We start from the raw sequence: 23261 nt of genomic DNA, 5'->3' as shown, positions 1-23261 counted from the left end.
TTGAACTAAGAAAAGAAAAAGAAAAGCTTGCTTAATAAACAGGCTGCATGATATCCCACACTACTATGTAAATTTCAAAACTGTAATAAGAAAAAAAGATATACTATACTAAATGATAGTATATGATCCTTTACTCATTAATTATAGACTATTGACCTAACAATGTGTTAGAATACTAATACAGAGATTAAAGAATACAAAGCTCCATTAATCTAACCACACTCTGGTATTTCAATCCCTTTATGGAAAAAATGGCACAATTTTAAGACAGATGATTAGATTTAATAGAATGAATAATATAATCTGAGCAATGAACAAGCAATAGCCTATATCCACCCATCACTGCAAATCCATCTTTAGCAAATTATTAAATCCGGGCTTCCATTTTTCTGAGTTTTTCACTTTTATTGAATAAAATAACAACACTTGCTCACAAAAGGCCCAGGTCATTGTGTGCATGTAAAAGGATACTCAGACAACTAAAGTTCACAACTATTGTTGTATTAATACAAAGTTCTAACCACTTAAACTAAGCACAAGAACTCCTGCCATTAAACATGGCCCATGTACACAGTTCAACAAATTCCCCAAATTTCCACTGTGAACAGAGCTATCGTCAAACTCCTTTGTCTCTTTGTCATCAAAATCCAAAACCAATCTTAGTTCATGACTTCTGGTAAAACACCTTGATTAACTATATTACCTCTAACAGCTATTCAGGAAACAGGGTTATAGTTGTAGTCCCCTGGCACAAACAAGTATGTGACTTTGGACAAGTTCCATCATCACTCTGGGCCTAGTTTCCTCAAATAAAAATGAATGAATTGGACTATGTTCATAATTCTTCCGTGACTTAACCACATTGTTTCTTCTTTGGCTAATTTCAATTTAACATTCAAAATTCATTAATACTATCAACCAACTTAATCTAGTGAACATTTGTAAAACATTTCATTCAATGACAGCAGAATATACATCACATTCATATGAAACATTCACCAAGACAGATCATACACTCTGGGCCATAAAATAAATGTCAGAAAAGTTAAAAGGATCACTACCATACAAAACATTTTCTCTAAACTCAACAGAATTAAAGTAGAAATCAACAAAAGAAGGCTATCTGGAAAATCCACAATTGTTTGTAAATTAAACAACATACCTCTAAATAACCATTAAGGTCAAGAAGAAATAAAAGGAAAATTAAATTTTTGAATTAAATAAAAATGAAAATACAGTATCAAAATTTGTTGGTCACAGCTAAAGCAATACTTAAGAGGAATTTTTACTAAATGCTTATTTTAGACAAAAAACTTTCCAAATCAGTAATCCAGATCCTGCCTTAAAAAACTAGCAAAGATCAAACTGACCAGGCAGTGGCATAGTGGATAGAGCCTCGGCCTGGGATGCTGACGACACGGGTTCGAAACCCCAAGGTCACCAGCTTGAGCGTGGGCTCATCCAGCTTGAGTACGGGGTCGTCGGCTTGAGCGCAGGACCATAGACATGACCCACAAGGTCACTGGCTTGAGCCCAAGGTCACTGGCTTGAGCAAGGGGTTCACTGGCTCAGCTGAAGTCCCCCAGTCAAGGCATGTATAAGAAAGTGATCAATGAACTAAAGTGTCACAACACAAGTTGATGCTTCTCATCTCTCTTCCTTCCTGTTTACCTGTCCCTGCCTGTCCCGCTGTCTCCTCTCTCTCTCGTTAAAAAAAGAAAAAGAAAAAATTAGCAAAGATCAGCAAATTAAACCCATAGTAAGCAAATAGAAGAAAATAATGATAAAAGCAAAAATGGAACTGAAAACAATGACAATAAAGATAACCAATAATATGAAACACACTTTTTTGAGAAAATAACAGAATTGATAAATCTCTAGTCAGAATGATCATAAGAGAAGACAGAAATTATCAACAACAAGAATAAAAGAGGAAAGAATCACTATATCCTACATACATGAAATGGATATAGTGATATTGTAGAAGTTTTTATAGCAATAAATTTGAAATCTTGGGTAAAAGTGACAAATTATTTGGAAGACAACCTATCAAAGCTCACTTAAGAAAATACAGATAACCAACCTGCCTGACTGGTGGTGGCACCACGGATAGAGTGGCAACCTGGAACACTGAGGTCCCAGGTTCAAAACGCCAGAGCCACTGGCTTGAGCGCGGGGTCATCAACATGATTCCATGATCACTGGCTTGGGTCCAAAGGTTATGGGCTTGAAGCCCAAGGTCACTCGATTAAGCAAGGGGACTCTGGCTCGAATTGAGCCCCCTGGTCAAGGCACATACAAGAAGCAATCAACAAATAACTAAAGTGAAGCAACTATGAGTTGATGCTTCTCACTTCCTTCTTCTCCCCCCCTCAAGATCTATTTTTAAAAATATTTTTTTAAAAAGATAACGATAACCTGAATAGCCCTTTCCCACAAAATCTTAACACCCAGATGGCTTCACTAAAAAATTCTGCCAAACATTTGTGAAATACTTAACAACTCTACACATATCCCTCCCAATGATAGATGAGCAAACCCTTCCCAATCCATTTTATGAGACCAGCATTACTCTGATACTAAATCAGACAGGGTGCTCCAAGAAAAGTACAGACCAATATCCCTCATGGACTTAGATGAAAAAAAGCCTTCAGAAAATATCAGCAAATCAAATCCACTCCGAATAAAAGGAAACTTCCTCAACTTGATAAAATGTCTACAAAATTTGTAGCTACTATATCAATACTTAATAGTGAAAGACTGAATACTTTCTCCTAAGATCAGCAACAAAACAAGGATGTCCACTCTATACTCCTATCTATTTAACATTGTACTGAGATCTTCATCAGTAAAATAAGACAAGAAAAATATGTAAAAAGAAAAGAAAAAAAGAAAGAAAAGTTCACAGACAACATGAATGACCATATAGCAATCTACAAAAGGAATTCACAAAGAACAACAAAAACCTACCAGATGTAAAAAGTGAGTTTAGTAAGGTCATAGACTAAAACATCAACACAGAAATGTTTCTATATAGTAGCAACAAAAATTAGAAATAGAAATCTTTTTAAAAGGAATACCATTTAAAATTGCATCAATAAACATGGAATCCATAGGCACAAAAATAACAAAATATGTGCAAGATCTGCATGCTGTATGCTACCAAAAAACTGATGAGTGAAATAAAAGATTTTCACAAATGGAGAAATGTATCATGTCTGTAGACTAAATACTCAGTAATTTTAAGATATCAATTCTACCCAAGTTTTCTTAAATTCAACACGTATCAAAATCCCAAGAGGATTTTAAAGTGTATATGTAAAGGCAAAAGATCTAGAAAAGCCAGAACAACTCAGAAAAGAGAACAAAGTTGAAGGATTCATATTACCTGAATCCAAGACTATTGAAACCTCAATATTTATCAAGATAATGGGGGCCCTGGCCAGCTGGCTCAGTGAATAGAGTGTTGGCCAGGCTTACGGACATCCCAGGTTCGATCCCTGGTTAGGGTGCACATGAGAAGTGACCATCTGCTTCTCTTCCCCCTCCTCTCTCACACAGTGGCTCAATTAGTTCCAGTGTCAGTCCTGGGGCCTGAGGATAGTTCAGCTGGTCTGAGCGTTGCATCAGGCACTGAGGATAGCTCAACTGGTCTGAGCATTGGCCCCAGACAGGGGTTGCCGGGTAGATCCTGGTAGGGGAGCATGCGGGAATCTGTCCATCTCCCCTTCTCTCACTTAAAAAAAATAAAGATAATGTGGTACTGGCATAGAGACAGATGTCTAGATCAGTGAAGAGTCCACAAATAGATCCACACAAATGATTTCAGCAGTGATTTTCAACATAGATTACAAGGTAATTCAATGGAGAAATAACAGCCTTTACAACAAAAAATACAGGAACAAATGTTCATCCATATGTAGAACAATGAACCTTGTATTTTATGTAAATAAAATTAATTCAAAATGAAGCACAGACATAAATATAAAACCTAAAACTATAAAATTTCTAGAAAAACTACTTCATAGGATAAAATCTTTATGATCTTGGGTTAGGCAAAGATGTCTTAGAGAAGACATAAACAATAAAACATGAAAAACTGATATAGTGGACTTGATCAACATTTAAAAACTTCTGTTCTGTGAATGATACTTTAAAAAAAGGGAAAAACCAAGCCACAAACAGGCAGAAAATATTTAGAAAATTTGTATCTTATAGAGGACTGACTCATCCAGAATTCATATAACAATTTAACTCATTAATGAGACTCAAACAAATTTTTAAAAGGGCAAAAGATGTGAACAAACATTTTGCAAGAGACTGTGCACACCACAAAGAAACCAATGAAAGAAATTTTTTTAATGCTCAACATCATTTTATCATCGGGAAAATTAAAATTACAATGAGATACCATGTCAGAACCCATTAGAATGGCTAAAATAAAAAAGACTGACAATAAAAAATAAAAAAAAAGACTGACAATAACAAGTGCATACAAAGGCATGGAACGATCATACTATGCTGATGGAAAAGCATAATGATAGTCACTTTACAAAGAAGTATGGCAATTTCTTATAAATTTCAACATACATTTACCTTTAGGACAATAAATTTCATTTCTGGGTATTTACTCAAGAAAAGTGACAACATATAGCAACACAAAGACCTATATTTAAATATTCATAGCAACATTACTCACTGTGGTGGTAGTTATTCAACCTTATATATTTTTCAAACTCATTGAAGTATATTATTTTAAAGAATGAATTTTATTGTATATAAATTATACATCAACAAATCTAACTTATAAAAAACATGTCATTCCAAAGTTAGCCCTCCCTGACTCTATCCAGGCTTGTCTACATACCTCCTTCATGTACTCCCATAGCATTCTATGTAGCAATTAGTATGTTACCAGTTTATGGGGTCTAAGAATCTTCTCTTACTCATCTCTAGATCCTTCATACTAAGAACAATGCCTGGTAGAAAGCAGATCAATGAATCTAAATGATTCTGGCTATTATCCTGATACATTTTAGTCTTACCTTTCCTCTAAAAATTTGTAATTCTATTTTTATCTATAACAAGTAGCATATAACTTGTTATACCTATCTCATAGGTGAGTTTTAAATTTCTACAATTCTATTGTTTCTAATTGACTTAAAAAAAATATGCTCTCTCTTTCTCTTGTTCTCTGTTATGCCAGCATTACCAATTTTGTATGAAGACACCTAAATGCTAAATCTCTGAAATTAGGGCAGGTCAGACATAAGCACAGTTGGATATTTTAAGAAGATGACCATTTAAGGAATGTGTGAGTTGAAAAGTATAATAAGGTCATCTTTTTTTTTTTTCTGACAGAGACAGAGAGTCAGTCAGAGAGAGGGACAGATAGGGACAGACAGGAAGGGAGAGAGATGAGAAGCATCAATTCTCCGTTGCAGCGCCTTAGTTGTTCATTGATTGCTTTCTCATAGGTGCCTTGGTGGGGGGACAGCTACAGCAAAGCGAGTGACCCCTTGCTCAAGCCAGTGACCTTGGGCTTCAAGTCAGCAACCATGGGGTCATGTCTATGATCCCACACTCCAGCCAGCGACCCCACACTCAAGCTGGTGAGCCCCACTCAAGCCGATGAGCCCACACTCAAGCCAGATGAGCCTGAGCTCAAACCAGATAACCTGCGCTCAAGCCTGCAACCTCAGGGTTTCAAACCTGGGTCCTCTGCATCCCAGTCTGATGCTCTATCTACTGCGCCACCACCTGGTCAGGCTGATGAAGGCCATCTTCTTGGGTCAAAACCTCTCCTACAATTCTATGGCCTATACCCCTGAAACACTAATGTTAAGAAGCACCATCCTCCACAAAATGTAGATACTTTCAGAAGAAAAATAAACAAGTGCTTAATATCATAGTCTATCCATAGAGAGCCAACAACACCATGTGGGAAGATAGAAAGAGCATGGGCTTCACTCAGCCCAGGCCTTGGCTGGCCAACCTAAATGCAACAAGTTTCTGGTACTGAAAGAAAGGAGGAAGTCCCTAAGCCAAAAGTTATTATTTTATCATTTTTAATTAAGGCCAGCCCTAAAACAGAAAAAAAAAACAACAACAATAAAAAATAATCAAGAATTTGTAGCAGGTTAGAATTTAATTAAGGAAAATATCTATCACATGCATTGTTCTGATCACTATAGGAGACAAAATACAGTGTGGTAAGCAAAATAAGGGCAGAGTTTTTTTAATCTGAAAAAAATAAGTAGAATTACATTGTTTCTTTAAAAGAAATACATGCCACAGAGTATATATTAAATAAAATATTAAGAAACATCAGGGATGTTTGTAGCTATGACTAGCATTTTAGGGTTATCTTTAACAGTCGTCCCACAGAACAGAAATGGCACTCATTCCAGGGTAAAGTGGGTGGTTACCAAGGACTACATGTATATACCAGGGTGCTACAGCACACAAGATGAATTCTTAAGTCAGCCAGGTCTGGACTTAAATCTTAGCTCCAGGTAGCTATGTGATCTTAAGCAGTGTCTTAAATTCCCTCAGGTTCAATTTTCCCATCTGGAAAATAAGGGCAATTAATATCAACCTTCACAAGGCTGCTATTAATGTTAATTGTTAATAACCTAGGTCTGGGGATGGCATATAGTTTTCATTTCATATGAGTTCTAACGTACTGCTAGTTGCATATACACCGTGTTAGAAAGGATGGTGGAGCTACTTCTGAGCTCAGCTAGAAGAGTGCGAGGACCACCTTGCTACATCACTCATGGGGAATGGGAAATAGTTCATATGCCTATTTGTCAGCCCTGCGCCCAATATAGAGTAAGTAGCTCTTCTTATTCCTAGAATAACCCAGCTCCACTGGTCATAGGAGAAGAAGTTTAACAGCATGTTCATTGCTTATTCCTTATTTTCAACTTTATTTTCAGATTATAGGGGGGAAACATCAAATAAGATAGAAGAAGCCGTGTGCTATGAGAAAGCATATTCTTTCCTACAAAAAAAAAATCCCTTAAATAAGTAGATTGGGGTCCTCCTTCAAAAGTTTTTTTAATTAAAGGTTAGTTGGCAAGATAAACAATCATAAAATCTGGAATCAGAAGAATCAACAGAAATGTTAAAAAGAAAAAGGTTAATTTAGAGAACACAACAACTTAAAACTGCAGCCTCAAAATTACCTGCTGACCCAAGTATTTCAGCCCATCCAAGCAGACTTTCCACTCAATCAACAGATGGTAGACGTCCTCCTTTCCACCCCATATCTTCACCACGAAACAAGACACAGATGTATCGAGACGGTCCGGCATTATTCCAAAATCAAGACTCCGCCACGTTGGATTCTGTTGATGGAAAGAAAACATGCTTTAGGAAGACTCTCACTTGTTTACAGTTATTTCCATTAGATTGTAGATCATTTCATTTTTAAAAAACAAAGACTTCATAAATATAATTAAATTACAAGCTTAAGTAAACCAAGAAGACATTATAATTAACATGACAGGGGTGATAATGTTATTTTTACATTTCTCTGCTTATTTATTTATAGTCATTAAAAAGAGCATATATTCTTAAACCTATTAATACAGCTTCTTATGATTAGTTATTTATTCAACAATTAAGACACAATTAATAAGAACCGACACATAATCAATGCCTTCAAACCTACTGGATACAAACCTCTACTTAAATAATTTTACTGTTTCGTGAAAAGTTCAATAACAGAATGATGCCAAAGGTTACACAGTAGCATAGAATGGAATAATAAACTTTGAAGGAACAGGGGAAAGACATCACAGAAGGCTATGAAACTTTTAAAGAACAGGATTTTACTTGGTTAAAATAAGGAATTCCAGGCAAAGGAACAAGACAAACAAGGGCTCAGAGGTGTGAAATTTCGAAGCATGGTTGGCACACAAGAGTGACAAGACACAAAGCTAGAGAGATAAATGGGACTAAACTGAAAGAGATTTTATACCTTGCCAAAGAAGCAGTTCCTTACTGTATAGAAAGATGTGGGGCAATTGAAAGGTTTTAAGGTTACTTAACTACTACATGCAACAACATGGTCAATCTCACAAATACTACATATACAAAGCAAAAGAATAGATGCCATGTTTTCAAAAACTGCTAGTTCAAAAACCAGCAGAACTAATCTATGGTGCTAGGAGGTGGTAACTGGAGAGAGAGCACAAGAGGGGCTGACAATATTCTGTTTTTTGATCTGGTTACACTGATCTCTTTGAAAAGTCATCAGGCTATAACTTGTGCCTTTAATGTGCTATATCTCCACAAAAAGTAATAAAACTAATATTTAAAAGATCCAGCCCTGACCAGATAGCTAAGTTGGTTAGGACATCATCCTAAAGCACAGAGGTTGCTGGTTCAATCCCCAGTAAAGACACATACAGGAACAGATCAGTGTTCCTGTTTCTCTCTTGCTCTCTCCCTTCCTCTCTCTAAAATCAATAAAATAAACAACAGAAAAAAACAATAATGGGGAAAGGACAGCATCTTACAAATCAAACGAAGGTATCTCATCAGGATGTAAATTTAGGCTGAAAAGCCTAAGAGCAGGAGTTGAAGGACCTTCCTGGCCTTCAAATTATACCACCTGAAAAGGCAGCCATTCCATTTTGATTGCCAGTCAGGGCACACAGGAGAAGCAACTGTCTGCTTCTTCACCCCCTGCCCCTTCCACTCTCTCTCTTCCCCTCCCGCAGCCATGGCTCAATTGTTTGACCACACTGGTCTTGGGCACTGAGGATGGCTCAGTGGAGCCTCTGCCTTGGATGTTAAAAATAGCTCAGTTCGTGCGGAGGACCCGGGTTCGGTTCCCGGCCAGGGCACACAGGAGAAGCGCCCATTTGCTTCTCCACCCCCCCGCCGCGCTTTCCTCTCTGTCTCTCTCGTCCCCTCCCGCAGCCAAGGCTCCATTGGAGCAAAAGATGGCCCGGGCGCTGGGCATGGCTCTGTGGCCTCTGCCTCAGGCGCTAGAGTGGCTCTGGTCGCAACATGGCGATGCCCAGGATGGGCAGAGCATCGCCCCCTGGTGGGCAGAGCGTCGCCCCTGGTGGGCGTGCCGGGTGGATCCCGGTCGGGCGCATGCGGGAGTCTGTCTGACTGTCTCTCCCTGTTTCCAGCTTCAGAAAAATGAAAAAATAAAAAAATAAAAAAAAAATAGCTCAGTTGTGAGCATGGCCCCAGATGGGGGTTGCCAGGATCCCAGTCAGGGCACATGCAGGAGTCCATCGCTCTCTCTCTCATCCTCTCACTCGGAAAAGAAGAAAAAGTAAATTTAAAAAAAATAATAATAATAATAATAATAATAATAATACAATTTCAAAATCTCACTGTCAATGATAAGCCCCAGAAAAAGCATGAAATAACCACTGCTTTCCAAAGTGAAAAAAAGTAAAGACTTGGTGAATGTATCTGAAGAGCCAACTGCACAGGGGATTAAGATTTTGGAAACTGCTGTTGTAGTAAATATTCTTCAATACTGCATTCTAAAATAAATTAAAAGCCTTTGGAGGGGAGAGTAGACATCTGAAGTTATTTTCTGTGGCTGAATAGATGACCTGGGTTTCCTTTCTAAGCCAATACAACGTTAATAAGTACAGCTGTTGTCAATCTTATTACCGTGACCTTCCTTTGTACTTCCATAAAATAGCTGCCAGACGATGAGTAATAATTCCTGAGTTTAGAGGCAGTTTGCCACACATTCAAAGACTTTGTGGCTCAATAATGTGATGGTCAAGACCCATAAAATGATTTTTATTTATATTTACCATATAAAAATATATTTTATTTTTATTTATATTTTATTTATATTTACCAAAACACAACAAATTATTCAAGTACTACTATCATTTAGGGACCTATTTCATCTTCACTAATTCACAGTGGCAGAATATCAGAATATTCAGTTTTGAAAAGTTCATTGCCTCTTAACCACCTACAAGAGAATCTAAAATTATTTATTGCCAGGACAATTTCTCTATACTATTGATCAATAACTGCTTGATTCATACATATATATTTGAAAAACACACAAATATAGAAAATTTTCAACACACACACAAACTAGCTGTCACTGTTCTTATCACTCAATGACAAATGTATGGTCACAAGAAACACAACTAAGAATTCATAAAAGTTCTTCTAACTCTCTCAAAACATACAAGATAACTCTCTAGAACTGCATACTTAATTTGTACTACACAGCAGTATATATTCCTCAGCCCAATAAATCTGCTTTCCCGTCTCCTTCTTCTCTATTGATCCTTCATGTTTCAACTTAGGAATACTGTTAGAAACCTTTACTAACCACCATCTCCCAAACTGGGATAAATAATACTCCTACATGTTTTCATAGAGTCCTCTTCTTCCCTGGTACTATGATTGCCTGTGTCAATTATCTTAGTCTCCCTCCAAATCATGTACAGTAGTTAGTTGACCAGAAAAAAAGCTGGAAAACGCAGTGTAACCCGGAGTAACATAATTTGGCATAAGCAAGAGGCACCAACTTTCTACTCAGACACACACCCACAAAGATAAAATGGTCATTCATTCAGTCAAAATTCAACTGAAACAGAAATTAGTTTGAGAATCACACAGGGCAGTATCTCCTAAATGACTATTTGTACAGTTCAGTTCAGTTTTCCCCCCAAAGATTTTTAAAAGAGCTCTGGCAGTCAACATTACAACAGAAGTTTATGGTTCTGATAATTATGCCACATGCTTTCCCTAAAAAATACATGCTGTAGAACTTTGTTTACTCAGATATAAGGCTCATCACTGACCTCTACTGGAACTCTAGCAGAAATTCGGCCAGTGGAAGGAAGTGTGGTCTATAGGGAGGCAGCCAGATGCTGCAAAAGAGCAGGGCTCTTGAACATCAGTTTTACCACTAGATTTACAGCCTAGAACAAGTTCCTGGGCTTGACCCTCAGTTTCCTTAATAAAACAGGCATACCTCTTACCATATAACATTGTTATCAGCATAAGAAACTATATAATTCATCCACCCTACTTGAATTACAGGTGGGTACTTAATAATGAATTTTTTTAAAGATTTTATTTATCGATTTTACAGAGAGAAGAGGGGGAGGGAAGCGAAAAGTATCAACTCATAGTTGCTTCATTTTATTTTTTATTTTTTTTATTTATTTTTTTTATTTTTTTTATTTTTTCATTTTTCTGAAGCTGGAAACAGGGAGAGACAGTCAGACAGACTCCCGCATGCGCCCGACCGGGATCCACCCGGCACGCCCACCATGGGGCGACGCTCTGCCCACCAGGGGGCGATGCTCTGCCCATCCTGGGTGTCGCCATGTTGCGACCAGAGCCACTCTAGCGCCTGGGGCAGAGGCCACAGAGCCATCCCCAGCGCCCGGGCCATCTTTGCTCCAATGGAGCCTTGGCTGCGGGAGGGGAAGAGAGAGACAGAGAGGAAAGCGCGGCGGAGGGGTGGAGAAGCAAATGGGCGCTTCTCCTGTGTGCCCTGGCCGGGAATCGAACCCGGGTCCTCCGCACGCTAGGCCGACGCTCTACCGCTGAGCCAACTGGCCAGGGCGTTGCTTCATTTTAGTTGTTCATAGCTTGCTTGTTGCTTGTCATATGTTCCTTAACTGGCAAGCCCAGGGTTTTGAAAGGGCGACCTCAGCATTCCAGGTCGATGCCCTATTCACTGCACCACCATAGGCCAGGTAATAATGAATACCTTTTATGTATTAAAAAAACACACACATAAACTAGCTATCACTGTTCTTACTCCCACCATGAGATTTTAAATTTTCTAATAAAAGTTTTAAGATTCCCCTTTTAAAACATTTCTAATTAACTTCATAATTGTTACAATGGGTACAGATGGGTTCATTAAAATTCATCTTTACTTGTGTGAATGTAAAAAAGCTACTTTAGAGAATTTAGTTACTTTCATTCTTACTACTTCAATCATTTCAGTTATTACCAACAATCTCTCAAATCATATTAAGGATATAACCTACTGCTGAACCAAAAAAAAAAAAGTTCCCAAAAGTTAACAAATGACTTGGAAGGTATGGCAAACTGAAGCCAGAGACATTAAAGTTGAATTATACATTCACCAGCAATTATTCTATGCTAAATATATCAGAAGAAACCATCACTCTGATGTATAACTTGCAGACACATCCCCACCATCTAACCTGTCAAAGGTAGATTATTCTTGTTACTTAATGCACCAGACATTTATTGACCAACTCTGGGTAAAGTCTTGTGCTGGGGACATTAGAAAATAGAAAAATTACTAAGTTGGGGGTCCTTGTCCACCAGAAGCTCGTAGCTTTGTGTGGCCCATAACTGCACCTGGCCAGAAGCTTCCTCTTATGCTATCCAGCCTTTCACGATCATCTCCTGTCTCTCAGATTATTTCCTCCGCTGCCCTGCTCCTCAGTTCCCTTGCCACTTTGTCACACCTGCCCAGAAAGACCTCAAAGCACCCCACTTCAGGCATACTAACGTCTTGGCTGTTACACTCCTGCCTTTGTACTTCCCTGTTTCTTGGCTGCAATATATGTATCTATGTATCTCTCCTCTAATATATACCAAGTTTGTTTCCTTCTTTCAGGTATCTACTCAAATGATATCTTCTAAGACTACCATAGAAAAACAAGCAATTCCTTTACCTGCTTTATTTTACTCCATTATATTTATTACCATTTAACATTTCTAATTTACCAATTTTAACATGTACTTTCTTCACTGTTCAATGAATTCTGATTTTAGAAATTTTAAAATCAATAAAATCCTATAATATTTGACCACCAGATGGCAGTCATCAGATGTCTCTATATGCACAACCTTAAAACCTACTGTTATCAGTTCTAAGTTAGGCACGTGTTGGTACTGTGTTGAGTTTAATTGCCAATTAAATACCTTTACTGATTTTGATTTAAACAAAAAAATTTCTATCAAAAATTTAATATCTACCAAAATTTTAATATCAAAATTTTAAATTCAACAATTTATATATAATATCTACCAAAAATGTATATCTATCTATATATATTGTATATAATATCTATAAAATTCTATATTAAAAAAGATCAAAGAAATAACAAGTGTTCTCAGAATATGGAGTAACCAGACTGCTGGTGAGACTATAAATAAAACAATAATTTTGGAAAACTGTTTGGAAACATATACTAAAGCTGATACCAAGCATATTCCCTGCAAGTCCACTCCTAGATATATACCCAACAGAAATGCATACATACTCTCAACCAAAAGATATACAGGAAAGCTCATAGCAGCACTACTCAGCTCAGAAAACCAAACGCCATCCAACAGAATGGACACATTCTGGCATATTCACAGAATGAAATACTGTAGAATAAACAAATACAAATACACCTCACAATATGAATGACTCTTATGATACAAAGTTAAGACATGGAGGTCAGACAGAAAGAATGCATTTCTATAAAATTCAAAAACAAGTAAAATTAATTTATGGCATTAAAAGTCAAGAGGGTAACAGTAACTGAAGAGGGCAGGAGGGGGCTTTGGGGGCACTGAAAATCTATTTCTTGATCTAGACACTGGTTACATGGGTGTATTCAACTTGAAAAAAATTCACCAAAATGTATACTTAAGATCTGTAAACCCGTGTATGTTAAAATTACATTAAGATTTAAAATTAATAAAATTCAATTAAAAGTATTAAGTTTTTATATAAGCATAAAGGCAAAGATATAAAGCAACAAGGCACAAATTTGGTATTAGAGAAGCAAATATCCACCAATGGAGAAATAACCTCATCCATCTTCTTTACAGAACATAAGGAAATTCCCACAATTGAGGAAGCTGATTTACATTTTATTGCTGAGATACATACAAAAGATTCTCTATCACAGGTCAAGCAATACACATAAAGGAAGAAAAAACTGCTAAATAAATACTTCCTTGGAATGTGTAAAAGAAATTTCAAAGTAATAAGAGGTTAGTAATATTGACCACAATTCACACAAGACTGTTGCCAAGGCCCTGTGTTTCAGCTCAGACGTGTTTATTTTTTCTTAGTGAACATGAAATAATGGTGAATCTTACAACTGACAGCTTGGATTAGCACATATATATATGCTATAAATTGTCTTTCCCTTGCTTGTTTGCCAAGTACAAGCCAAACACAATACAATGCCTGTGGAGACTACAAAGACGAAGTACACAAAGTGCCTGACTCCATGAGGTTTATCCTATGTATTAAAGGACAACCACATGAGGCAACCACATGAACAGCTATTAAATTTATTTAGAATGGTACTAGTGATATAAGTACAATGTGTGTGTGTGTGTGTGTGTGTGTGTGTGTATAAAATCTTTTTAAAGCACACACAAAATAAGAAATTTCTTCCTGCTAAGGTAACAGATTTGTAGGAAACCTTCCGAAGCATCTAGACTGAGCTATCCAACACTATATCCAATAGCCACTTGTGACTATTTAATTTAAAATTAAATAAAACTAAATATTCAGTTCCTCAGTAAGACTTAACCATATTCAAGTGCTCAAGAGCCACATGTGGCTAGTGGCAAGTGCACGGGACAGTGCATAGAACGCTGCACTCGTCACAGAAAGCTGACTGGACAGAACTTAGTTGGAGATTTCAGAGTTAGAAAGAGGCACAGAAAAGGCACATAAGGACAGTTTATCTAACCTTTAGGGAAAACACTGTTTTTAATCTTGTGTCCATTTTTCTATGTTGCCTTTAACATCAGAGTGGCAAAACCAGGCTACTCTGGTCTAAGAACCAAGCTCAGAATACAAACCTAGAGAAAAGAGTCAAAGTCTCAAGTTACATAAGTAAAAAATATTATTCACAAGCTCACCAGAGTCTGACTTAGTTCACTAGAGTGAAAATTTACTGAAAGCTTAGCTACAAATAATTACTTTGCTTAGTCCTTTAGTAGCTAATCAGAGGTCAGTCAATAAATATTTGTGGAAGAATTCATCCAATAAGAAACATTTGTTGAGCACCATGTGCCAAGTACAACGGTCACCAGGAGGAATAAAAGCATTTAAACCACTAACTCCATTCAGCAAATACAACAATAGTTTAAGAATTAAAACCTCAGGTCCTGGCCAGTTGGCTCAGCAGTTGAGCATCGGCCCAGCGTGTGCAAGTCCTGCGTTTGATTTCCGGTCAAGGCACAGAGAAGCAGCGCCCATCTGCTTCTCCACCCCACCCCCTCTTCTTCCTCTCTGTCTCTTTCTTTCCCTTCTGCAGCCAAGGCTCCACTGGAGCAAAGTTGGCCCAGGTGCTGAGGATGGCTCCATGGCCTCTGCTTCAGGTGCTAGAATGGCTCAGGCGGAAAGGGAGCAATGCCCCAGATGGGCAGAGCCTCACCCCCTGGTGGGCATGCCACGTGGATCCTGGTCAGGTACATGCGGGAGTCTGTCTGACTGCCTCCCTGCTTCTAACTTCAGAGAAATACAAATATCTATATTAAAACCTTCTAGGCAGGGAAGAAATCAAATTCTACTCATCTATAGTTCTTCAGAGGCAGCAAGAAGGGAGGTAACAATGTGCCATCCCCAGCATATTATTCCCTGAGAGTAGCTAACCCCCTTGCTCAACGCCCACTAATCTGAACCAGTTGCAATGATTTGGCAAAAAGCTAAGAAGAATCCTTTCAAAAAGAAAAGAATTAAGGATTATCAAACCTATATTAAGGCATAAAAGAAACAAACAATCCTTGCTAAAAATATCACAATCTCCAAGAATAGCCTTAAAAGGAAATATCAATGAATCAACATTTAGCAAACCACTACAGGACAGAAGAAACAGTGGAGACATAAAGATTTTCAGGCCGTCTCCAACCTTCAGTAGCTTTCATCTACTTTGGGAGATGAAACATTCATGAACAAGTACAATGCAAGCAAATGTTATTAAGTGGAATACTCAGGAAATATAACTGCAGTACAAACTATAGTTGAAAAGACCTTGGAAGTCTTTTTGTTCAACCCTCTTCCCTTGTCAGGAATCCATTTTACAAAGCATTACTCAGCTTAAGTACACCAGGGATGAAGATGTCACAAATTAATATAGAGTACAGAAGTAATTTAAAGACAGGAGTCAAAAGGAGCTGAAGACAGGAATTACCATTCAGAGAGATGATGTTTAAAAATATGGATTTGGAAGTCAAGTGAATATCAAGTTAATACAATTCTTATAATGCAGAATAATACCCTAAGGTACCACTACAGCATAGGGTCCATTATAATACAAATCCAGAGAAAATATAATGGGATGTTGTAAAACCACCTCCATCTAGAGTTTTGACTATGTAAAAGGGAGTAGATAAATCAAAGTATATTCTACTCCATAAACCCCTTCCCACCTCTCACGTCTCTGTGGGCTATTTCAATTTCCTCCTAAGCCAGAAGATAAGAAAATACTAATATTTGCGCAGTACCTATTATGTGCCAGGCCTGGTGCTAGTCATTTATCATGAATCATGTAATGCATGAAGAGTTCATCAGAGATGAGTTTCAGGAACCTGTTTGGCCTACAATCCAAATCTATTATGATATTTGAGATATTCGAAAGACAGCTTGAGGAAGAGGAAAGAGCAGTAGAAACTTTAAGACAGAAGGTCTAAGAACTGAGGTTCTGGTTTTGTAGCTGTATAACTAAGTTGTTGGGCCTCTCTGTATGTCAGTTTCTTAAGATCTACTTACCCCACCTACCTTACATACATTTTAAGGTTCAAAATGGGACATTTGGGGGTTTTTTTGTTTTGTTTGTTTGTTTTGTGACAGAGAGACAGAAAGAGGAACAGACAGGGACAAACAGGAAGGGAGAGAGATGAGAAACATCAATTCTTCATTGTGGCACCTTAGTTATTCATTGGCTGCTTTCTCATATGTGCTTTTACCAGGGGGCTACAGCAGAGCAAGTGACCCCTTGCTCAAGCCAGCGACCTTGGGCTCAAGCCAGCAAACATGGGGTCATGTCTATGACCCCACACACAAGCCAGTGACCCTGCACTCAAGCTGGTGAGCCCACGCTCAAGCTGGTGAGCCCTCACTCAAGCCGGATGAGCCCATACTAAAGCCAGCGACCTCAGGGTTTCAAACCTCGGTCCTCCAGGTCCCAGTCCAATGCTCTATCCACTGTGCTACCACCTGGTCAGGCAAAACGGGATAACATTTGTAAAAAAATTCTGCAAACATGATACATCACTAATATCCACTTATTCATCTAACAAATACTCACTGAGCATCTATACCAGGGGTCCCCAAACTACGGCCCGCGGGCCGCATGCGGCCCCCTGAAGCCATTTATCTGGCCCCCGCCGCACTTCCGGAAGGGGCACCTCTTTCACTGGTGATCAGTGAGAGGAGCATAGTTCCCAATGAAATACTGGTCAGTTTGTTGATTTAAATGTACTTGTTCTTTATTTTAAATATTATATTTGTTCCCGTTTTGTTTTTTTACTTTAAAATAAGATATGTGCAGTGTGCATAGGAATTTGTTCATAGTTTTTTTATAGTCCGGCCCTCCAACGGTCTGGGGGACAGTGAACTGGCCCCCTGTGTAAAAAGTTTGGGGACCCCTGATCTATACCATTCCGCACTTTAGGGTTTCAAAGGCAAACAAGTCTGGCAAGGTCCCTGCTCTCATGGGATTTATGTCCTGGTAGATGTGAGACAGATAATAAAGAAACACAAATTAGTAAGTGAATAAGAGTTTCTAATAGTGATAAATGCTCAGTCTAAAGAAAAGAAAACAGGTGACATGAAAAACAGTGAATAAGGGAAAGGAAACTACTTTAGATGATGGAATAGTCAGAGAAGCCTAGCTGAAGTGTCATAGCTGAGATCTCAAAGATTTCTGCAGCCAGATGAAGAGCCAGGGAAACAAGAGTTCTAGGTATAAGGAACAAGACAAGCTTGGTATTTTTAAAGCCCTGAAAAATGAGGTATGCCTAGAGTACAATGACTGAGAAAAAATATTAGGAGATGAGGTCTAAACATGTGGACAGCAGCCAACTCCAGTGTGGTCTTGGACCATTAAAGGGATATAATCATTACCCTAAAGCTCTTCTTCTTTATCAACATGGCCCAATAAAGTGAGCCATTAATAATGCAAATACCAAATGTATAGATTATCAAAAGTAGCACACTTTCAAATTTCTAAGTAACATCATTCCCAAAAACTGGAAGGATCCTATATGATGGCCCTAGACATAAAAATTTTAAGAACTCTATCTAAACAAAGATATCATTTATTATAATGCTTGGTAAGTCAAAAGCCTCTCTAGTATACAGAAGTGATAGAATTATAAAATTTTGAGTTAAAAAAAAGTTTTTAATAGAAAAAAATATCAGTTTATTCAACAAATATTTATCAAGCACCTACTATGTGCCAGACATATTCTAAGCACAAGAGATACAGCAATGAACAAATCAATGAAGATTTAAGCAGTAATCAACCAAACTGTAGAAGGATTGTACCACAATTGAACTTAGCTTTATTTTATGTCTCAGCATTTTCTGAAACAGGAATTACAGGCTTAGTCATATGTACCTGTCAGAAGGCAAACTTACCAAGGAATTCTTAATCACTTCACTTCTATAAAATTCTGGAAAAAAAGAAAAAGAACGATAAGTGATATGGAAGAAAATAAGCTCATTAACTCTTAATCTGGTAAATTTTCTAACATGTATCAGTAAAACATTTTAAAATATTTTCAACGGATCTATCTTCTCTATAGCTTTATCTGTAAAAAATAAATTAAAATATAAATAAAGGTGTTTTAAAGGTCAAAACCAATCAAGATTTAAGTTACTGACTTTTACTTTAATGGTTCCTTTTATCCTAGATTCAAATTTGTGTCCTTAAAACTCAGACTTTCTTCTCCCTACCTACTGCCACTCTACAACTGATTCCATATGCCCTGTTTTTCTCAAACATCTCTTATGATTATGCATTGTAGTATTGTGGAGTGAATATGGATCTATCAACCAGGTAACATAAGTTATATATAGTTCCACCTGTCATTAATATTCTGTCTAATTTCTATGGGCCCATTTATCATTAGACAACTTAAAGAATTAAACTAATAACCAAAAATCCTCTGTAAGCATGATCCTACAAACCTTCAAGTATATTAACTGTTACAAAACCTGAAAACACAATCAAAAGAGAAAAATGTGACAGAAGTTCGGGCAAACATTTCCAACCAGCCTCCAACATTCCCTGCTGACCTTGCCAAAGTTACCTACCTCCAGGATGCTCTCTGTCTCTGCAGAGCTCACAAGGACCCTGTATCCTCAGGTTGCTATAGGATACTATTTCCCAAGCATGATGCAAATACTACTAGTCCTTGAAATGCTTTTAGATGATACATGGACAAACTATTTTTTCCTAATAAATTGAAACTTATATCTCATATATTAAGCCTTTCTTTGTAAGCACCATAAAGGAGTAGCGTTGTTGATTTTTTTCAACAGAATCTCCTACTGCTAAACAGAATTTTTTCAAAGTATCTCCTACTGATAAACATTTAGGTTACTGCTAATTTTTAGATATTTCAAGTAATGTTATAAATAAGCAATCTTTGAAAGATATCTACACTAACACATTTGAATCTATAGGATAAACTATTAGAAATAAAACTGCAAGACAAAAAGAAAAATATGAATTTGATAGATATTATCAATTTATTCTCTAAATATATTGTACCAATTTACAATCCCACTTACAAAAATAACTGTTTGCCTATCTGATTGGTGGTGGCACAGTCCCTCCTTTAGAGAGGAGAGGGAGAAGAATGTAGAATATTCTAGCTTGCGAGAACAATGGGTCATTTAGTTTTAAATCTAAAATAAAGGTTAACCAAGAAACTTCTCTTTCAATAGGAGGCAGAATTTACATACCACCTTGCATATTGATTGTAGTTCCTCCCCCTTCTTGGAATCTTGAGAGTAAAATACCTCTAGGCTAGTGGGGGAAGATGAACCTTGAAAAATTTGTATATATCTTTGTGTTACCTTGAAAGTCTTAATGTTTCTGTGTATCCCTAAACAAATGTTGCCAGCCTACACCATAACATCATGCCCTCCCCCGCCCATGTGTGATATAAGCAGCCCCTGAACTATTTTTGGGACTGCACGATTTGGGTCTGATGCCCCGTGTCAGCCATATGCGGCCGGCATATTTAATAACTCTCCTCCTCTAATAAAACTCTTCAAAATTCATCTGGACTGGGTGTCTCTACGTGAACTCGATGAAATGAGGTACAGTGCCTTTCAGAATCTGGGGTGCAGTACTTTATAACACCTAAAGGAGGACAATTGGTCATTTATTAATGCACAGCTAAAGTGAAAGCAACTACGAGTTGATGCTTCTCAACCTTTCTCTCCCCTCCTGCTCACACTCACACATTCTCTCTTTCAAAATAAAAACTTTCCCAACACTAGGCAACACTAAGTATTACTCTTTTCATTTATTCCCCAAAAGGTTAACCAACTATTCCAACTGTAAATTAATTATAGATACTTATGTATGTATGTATGTATTTGTATATATCCATATATTCAAATTTATATATGCCTTTTTTTTTTTTAGAAAAAACACTAAAGGGACTAAAAAGGTGTTCATTTTTATAACAAGGTATTTATACTTTTACATTGTAGTATTACTTTTAAAATCAGTGGGAAAAAATTAAGTATTCCTTTTTCCTTTCAAGGGAGAAAATTCCTCAGCTTAATCTACAAAGTTAAATTAAATTATTAAACAGTTTCCAAAATAAGTATCTCCAGCTCTTAGAAGATGAATAGAATTCTTTCAAAACTTTGCTACCTGATTGTTTGTATAAATGAAATTGAACAATTTTCCTTCTCCTTGAAACCTTCAAAATGGACTTGCTAACTTAAATGCAGAGAGATCAATGAAGGAGTCACACAATTTGGAAAGAAATCAAGTCTAAGGTAATTTCTAACATGCTAAACATGGGCCTAAACAGTCTATCATTCTGTTACATCTAAAATATTGTCAATAAAATTAGCAGCATGGTGAAAAACAGAATAGTGAATTTAGAAGAATTTAGAGTCAAAAATAGTTCCAGTCCCACCTAACCAGGCAGTGGCACAGTGGATAGAGCATTGGCTTGGGATGCGGAGGACCAGGTTCGAAACCCCAACGTTCCCAGCTTGAGCGCGGGTTCATGCAGCTTGAGCGCGGGGTCTCTGAGATCATAGACATGATCTTCTGATCTCTAGCTTGAGCCCAAAGGTCTCTGGCTTAAAGCCCAAGGCTTGAGCAAGGGGATACTCAGTCTGCTGTAGCCCCACCACCACCGGTCAAGGCACATATGAGAAAGCAATCAATGAACAACTAAGGTGCTACAACAAAGAACTGATGCTTCTTATCTCTCTCCCTTCCTGTCTGTCTGTCCCTATCTGTCCCTCTCTCTGTCTCTGTCTCTTTCACTAAAAAAAAGTAAAAAAATAGTTCCAGTCCCCAATCTACCATGCATAAGCTTGACCATGGACAAGTCAACTTTTTTGGGCATATTACCTTTCAAAAGAGAATGACACTTGAAAAATAACAGGGTGTTGTGAGGCTCAAAAGAAATGGTAAATTATGAATTATATTTTTATTAATACAGTTCTATAATTTTTTATTAACTCAAATTGAACAATATTATTTGACACTATAAATTAAAATTTTTATTACAATTCCATGAATTTTTAATTAATTCAATTTGAACAAAAAGATGCTCATCCAAGATCTATTTCTACATAAAAGAGACCATTAGATACAAACATTTCTCTATCCATGCCGCAGCCTAAACAAAGCAATCAGAGGCTGCAGAGGGCAGCACCAACGGCACGTTCTAGCTGTTCTGCAGCATTCCATTCACTCAGCAAATGCTTTTCTAGGACTTCAACTTCACTCACAATAAAAGAAATACAAACTTAAACTATACTATCTACTTTTCACCTATCAGATGGGCAAAAACTCAAAAGTTTGATTGTACTGTGAGGCTCTGGGGCAAAGACATAACAACTGGGAATGTAAGCAAGGACAATTTTCTAATATCTACCAAATCTATAAATATACACTCTCTTTGTACTTCTGCTTCTCAAAATTTAGAAAATAATGTGCTTATAAAGTTATTTAATACAGTACTGTGTGTACAGCAAAAGACGGGAACCACCTATAAATGCCTATCAATAGGAGCCAGTCAAATAATTTATGGCATACTACTCAATGCAAAACTATGCAGAAAATTAGGGAAGCTCTTAATGAACCAGTAAGAAAAAACATTTAGGACACAGAAAAACATTTTAAATATAAAAAAAAAACATTGAAGACATATTAAATGAAAATTTCAAAGCACAGAAATATATATAGCTTGGTACTAATTTAACTTGTATTTGTATAAAGAATCTCAAGAAATGAATAACAGTGGTTATCAGAGTGGAGTAGAAAACTAGGGAAACAGAACAGATGAAAGCAAGACTTTAATACAAACCTTTATACACACACACACACACACACACACACATATATACCATGAAATGCACTTCGTGTATATTCTGAACCATTAACTGCATTAGCTATTCAAAAATTTAATGAAAAAAATATACATTTAAGAACTCACAGTATGTGCCAAGCATTGTTCCAAGTATTGGAAATAATGCAGTGAACAAAAGTGACCTAAAAGTTACTGACTTTAAAATTTCTGCTCTCGTGGAGTTTACATTCAAGTGGAGAGAGACATATATTAACCAAAGAGTTAAACATACAGTATGTCAAATGATCTTAAGTATTGTGGAGAAAAATAAAGCACGAAAAACAGGAGAAAAGTGGTCACAATTTTTCAAAGGGTTTAGTCAGTGATCAGGAAAATTTCTCTGAGAAAACATTCAGAGTAAAGACCTGAAAGTGGGTAGAGGAGCTCATCGTGTAGATATTAGGAAAAAAGTGTGTACAGGCAAAGACACAGCGAGTGCAGAGGCCTTTCAATTGAAGTAAACTTGATATATTCATGGAACAGCAAAGTTGGTGTGGTGGGAACCGAGAAGCAGAAGAGTAGGAGATGAGTCCCGAGAGGTAACAAAGGGTCAGATCATGAAAGCCTTCTGGAAACCTTTAGGATTTTAGCTTTTACAGAGTAAGATGGGAAGACACTGGAGGGTTGTAAGGAGAGGAATAACATGATCTCACTTCAATTTTAATGAGACCTCAGTTGAG

General features: G+C 37.2%; 1 protein-coding gene across 4 annotated transcripts in view; it reads right to left on the bottom strand.

Moving 5' to 3' along the window:
- UVRAG (UV radiation resistance associated) overlaps positions 1–23261 on the bottom strand; it is a 352369-nt gene that overhangs the window by 275156 nt on the left and 53952 nt on the right. For 3 of the 4 annotated variants that reach the window (XM_066368977.1, XM_066368997.1, XM_066369007.1), the window contains 2 exons: positions 18605–18639; positions 7191–7352 (listed from right to left, as the gene is read on the bottom strand). In XM_066368977.1, coding sequence (XP_066225074.1) covers positions 7191–7352; positions 18605–18639 — 197 coding nt within the window. The remainder of the gene's footprint in view (positions 1–7190; positions 7353–18604; positions 18640–23261) is intronic. The other variant, XM_066368987.1, reaches the window with a different exon arrangement.

This window comes from Saccopteryx leptura, chromosome 1, assembly GCF_036850995.1.
Source record: "Saccopteryx leptura isolate mSacLep1 chromosome 1, mSacLep1_pri_phased_curated, whole genome shotgun sequence".
Taxonomy (NCBI): Eukaryota; Metazoa; Chordata; class Mammalia; order Chiroptera; family Emballonuridae; genus Saccopteryx; species Saccopteryx leptura.
The sequence above is the reverse complement of the archived record's forward strand: the minus strand, read 5'-3'. Positions and strand labels throughout refer to the sequence as shown.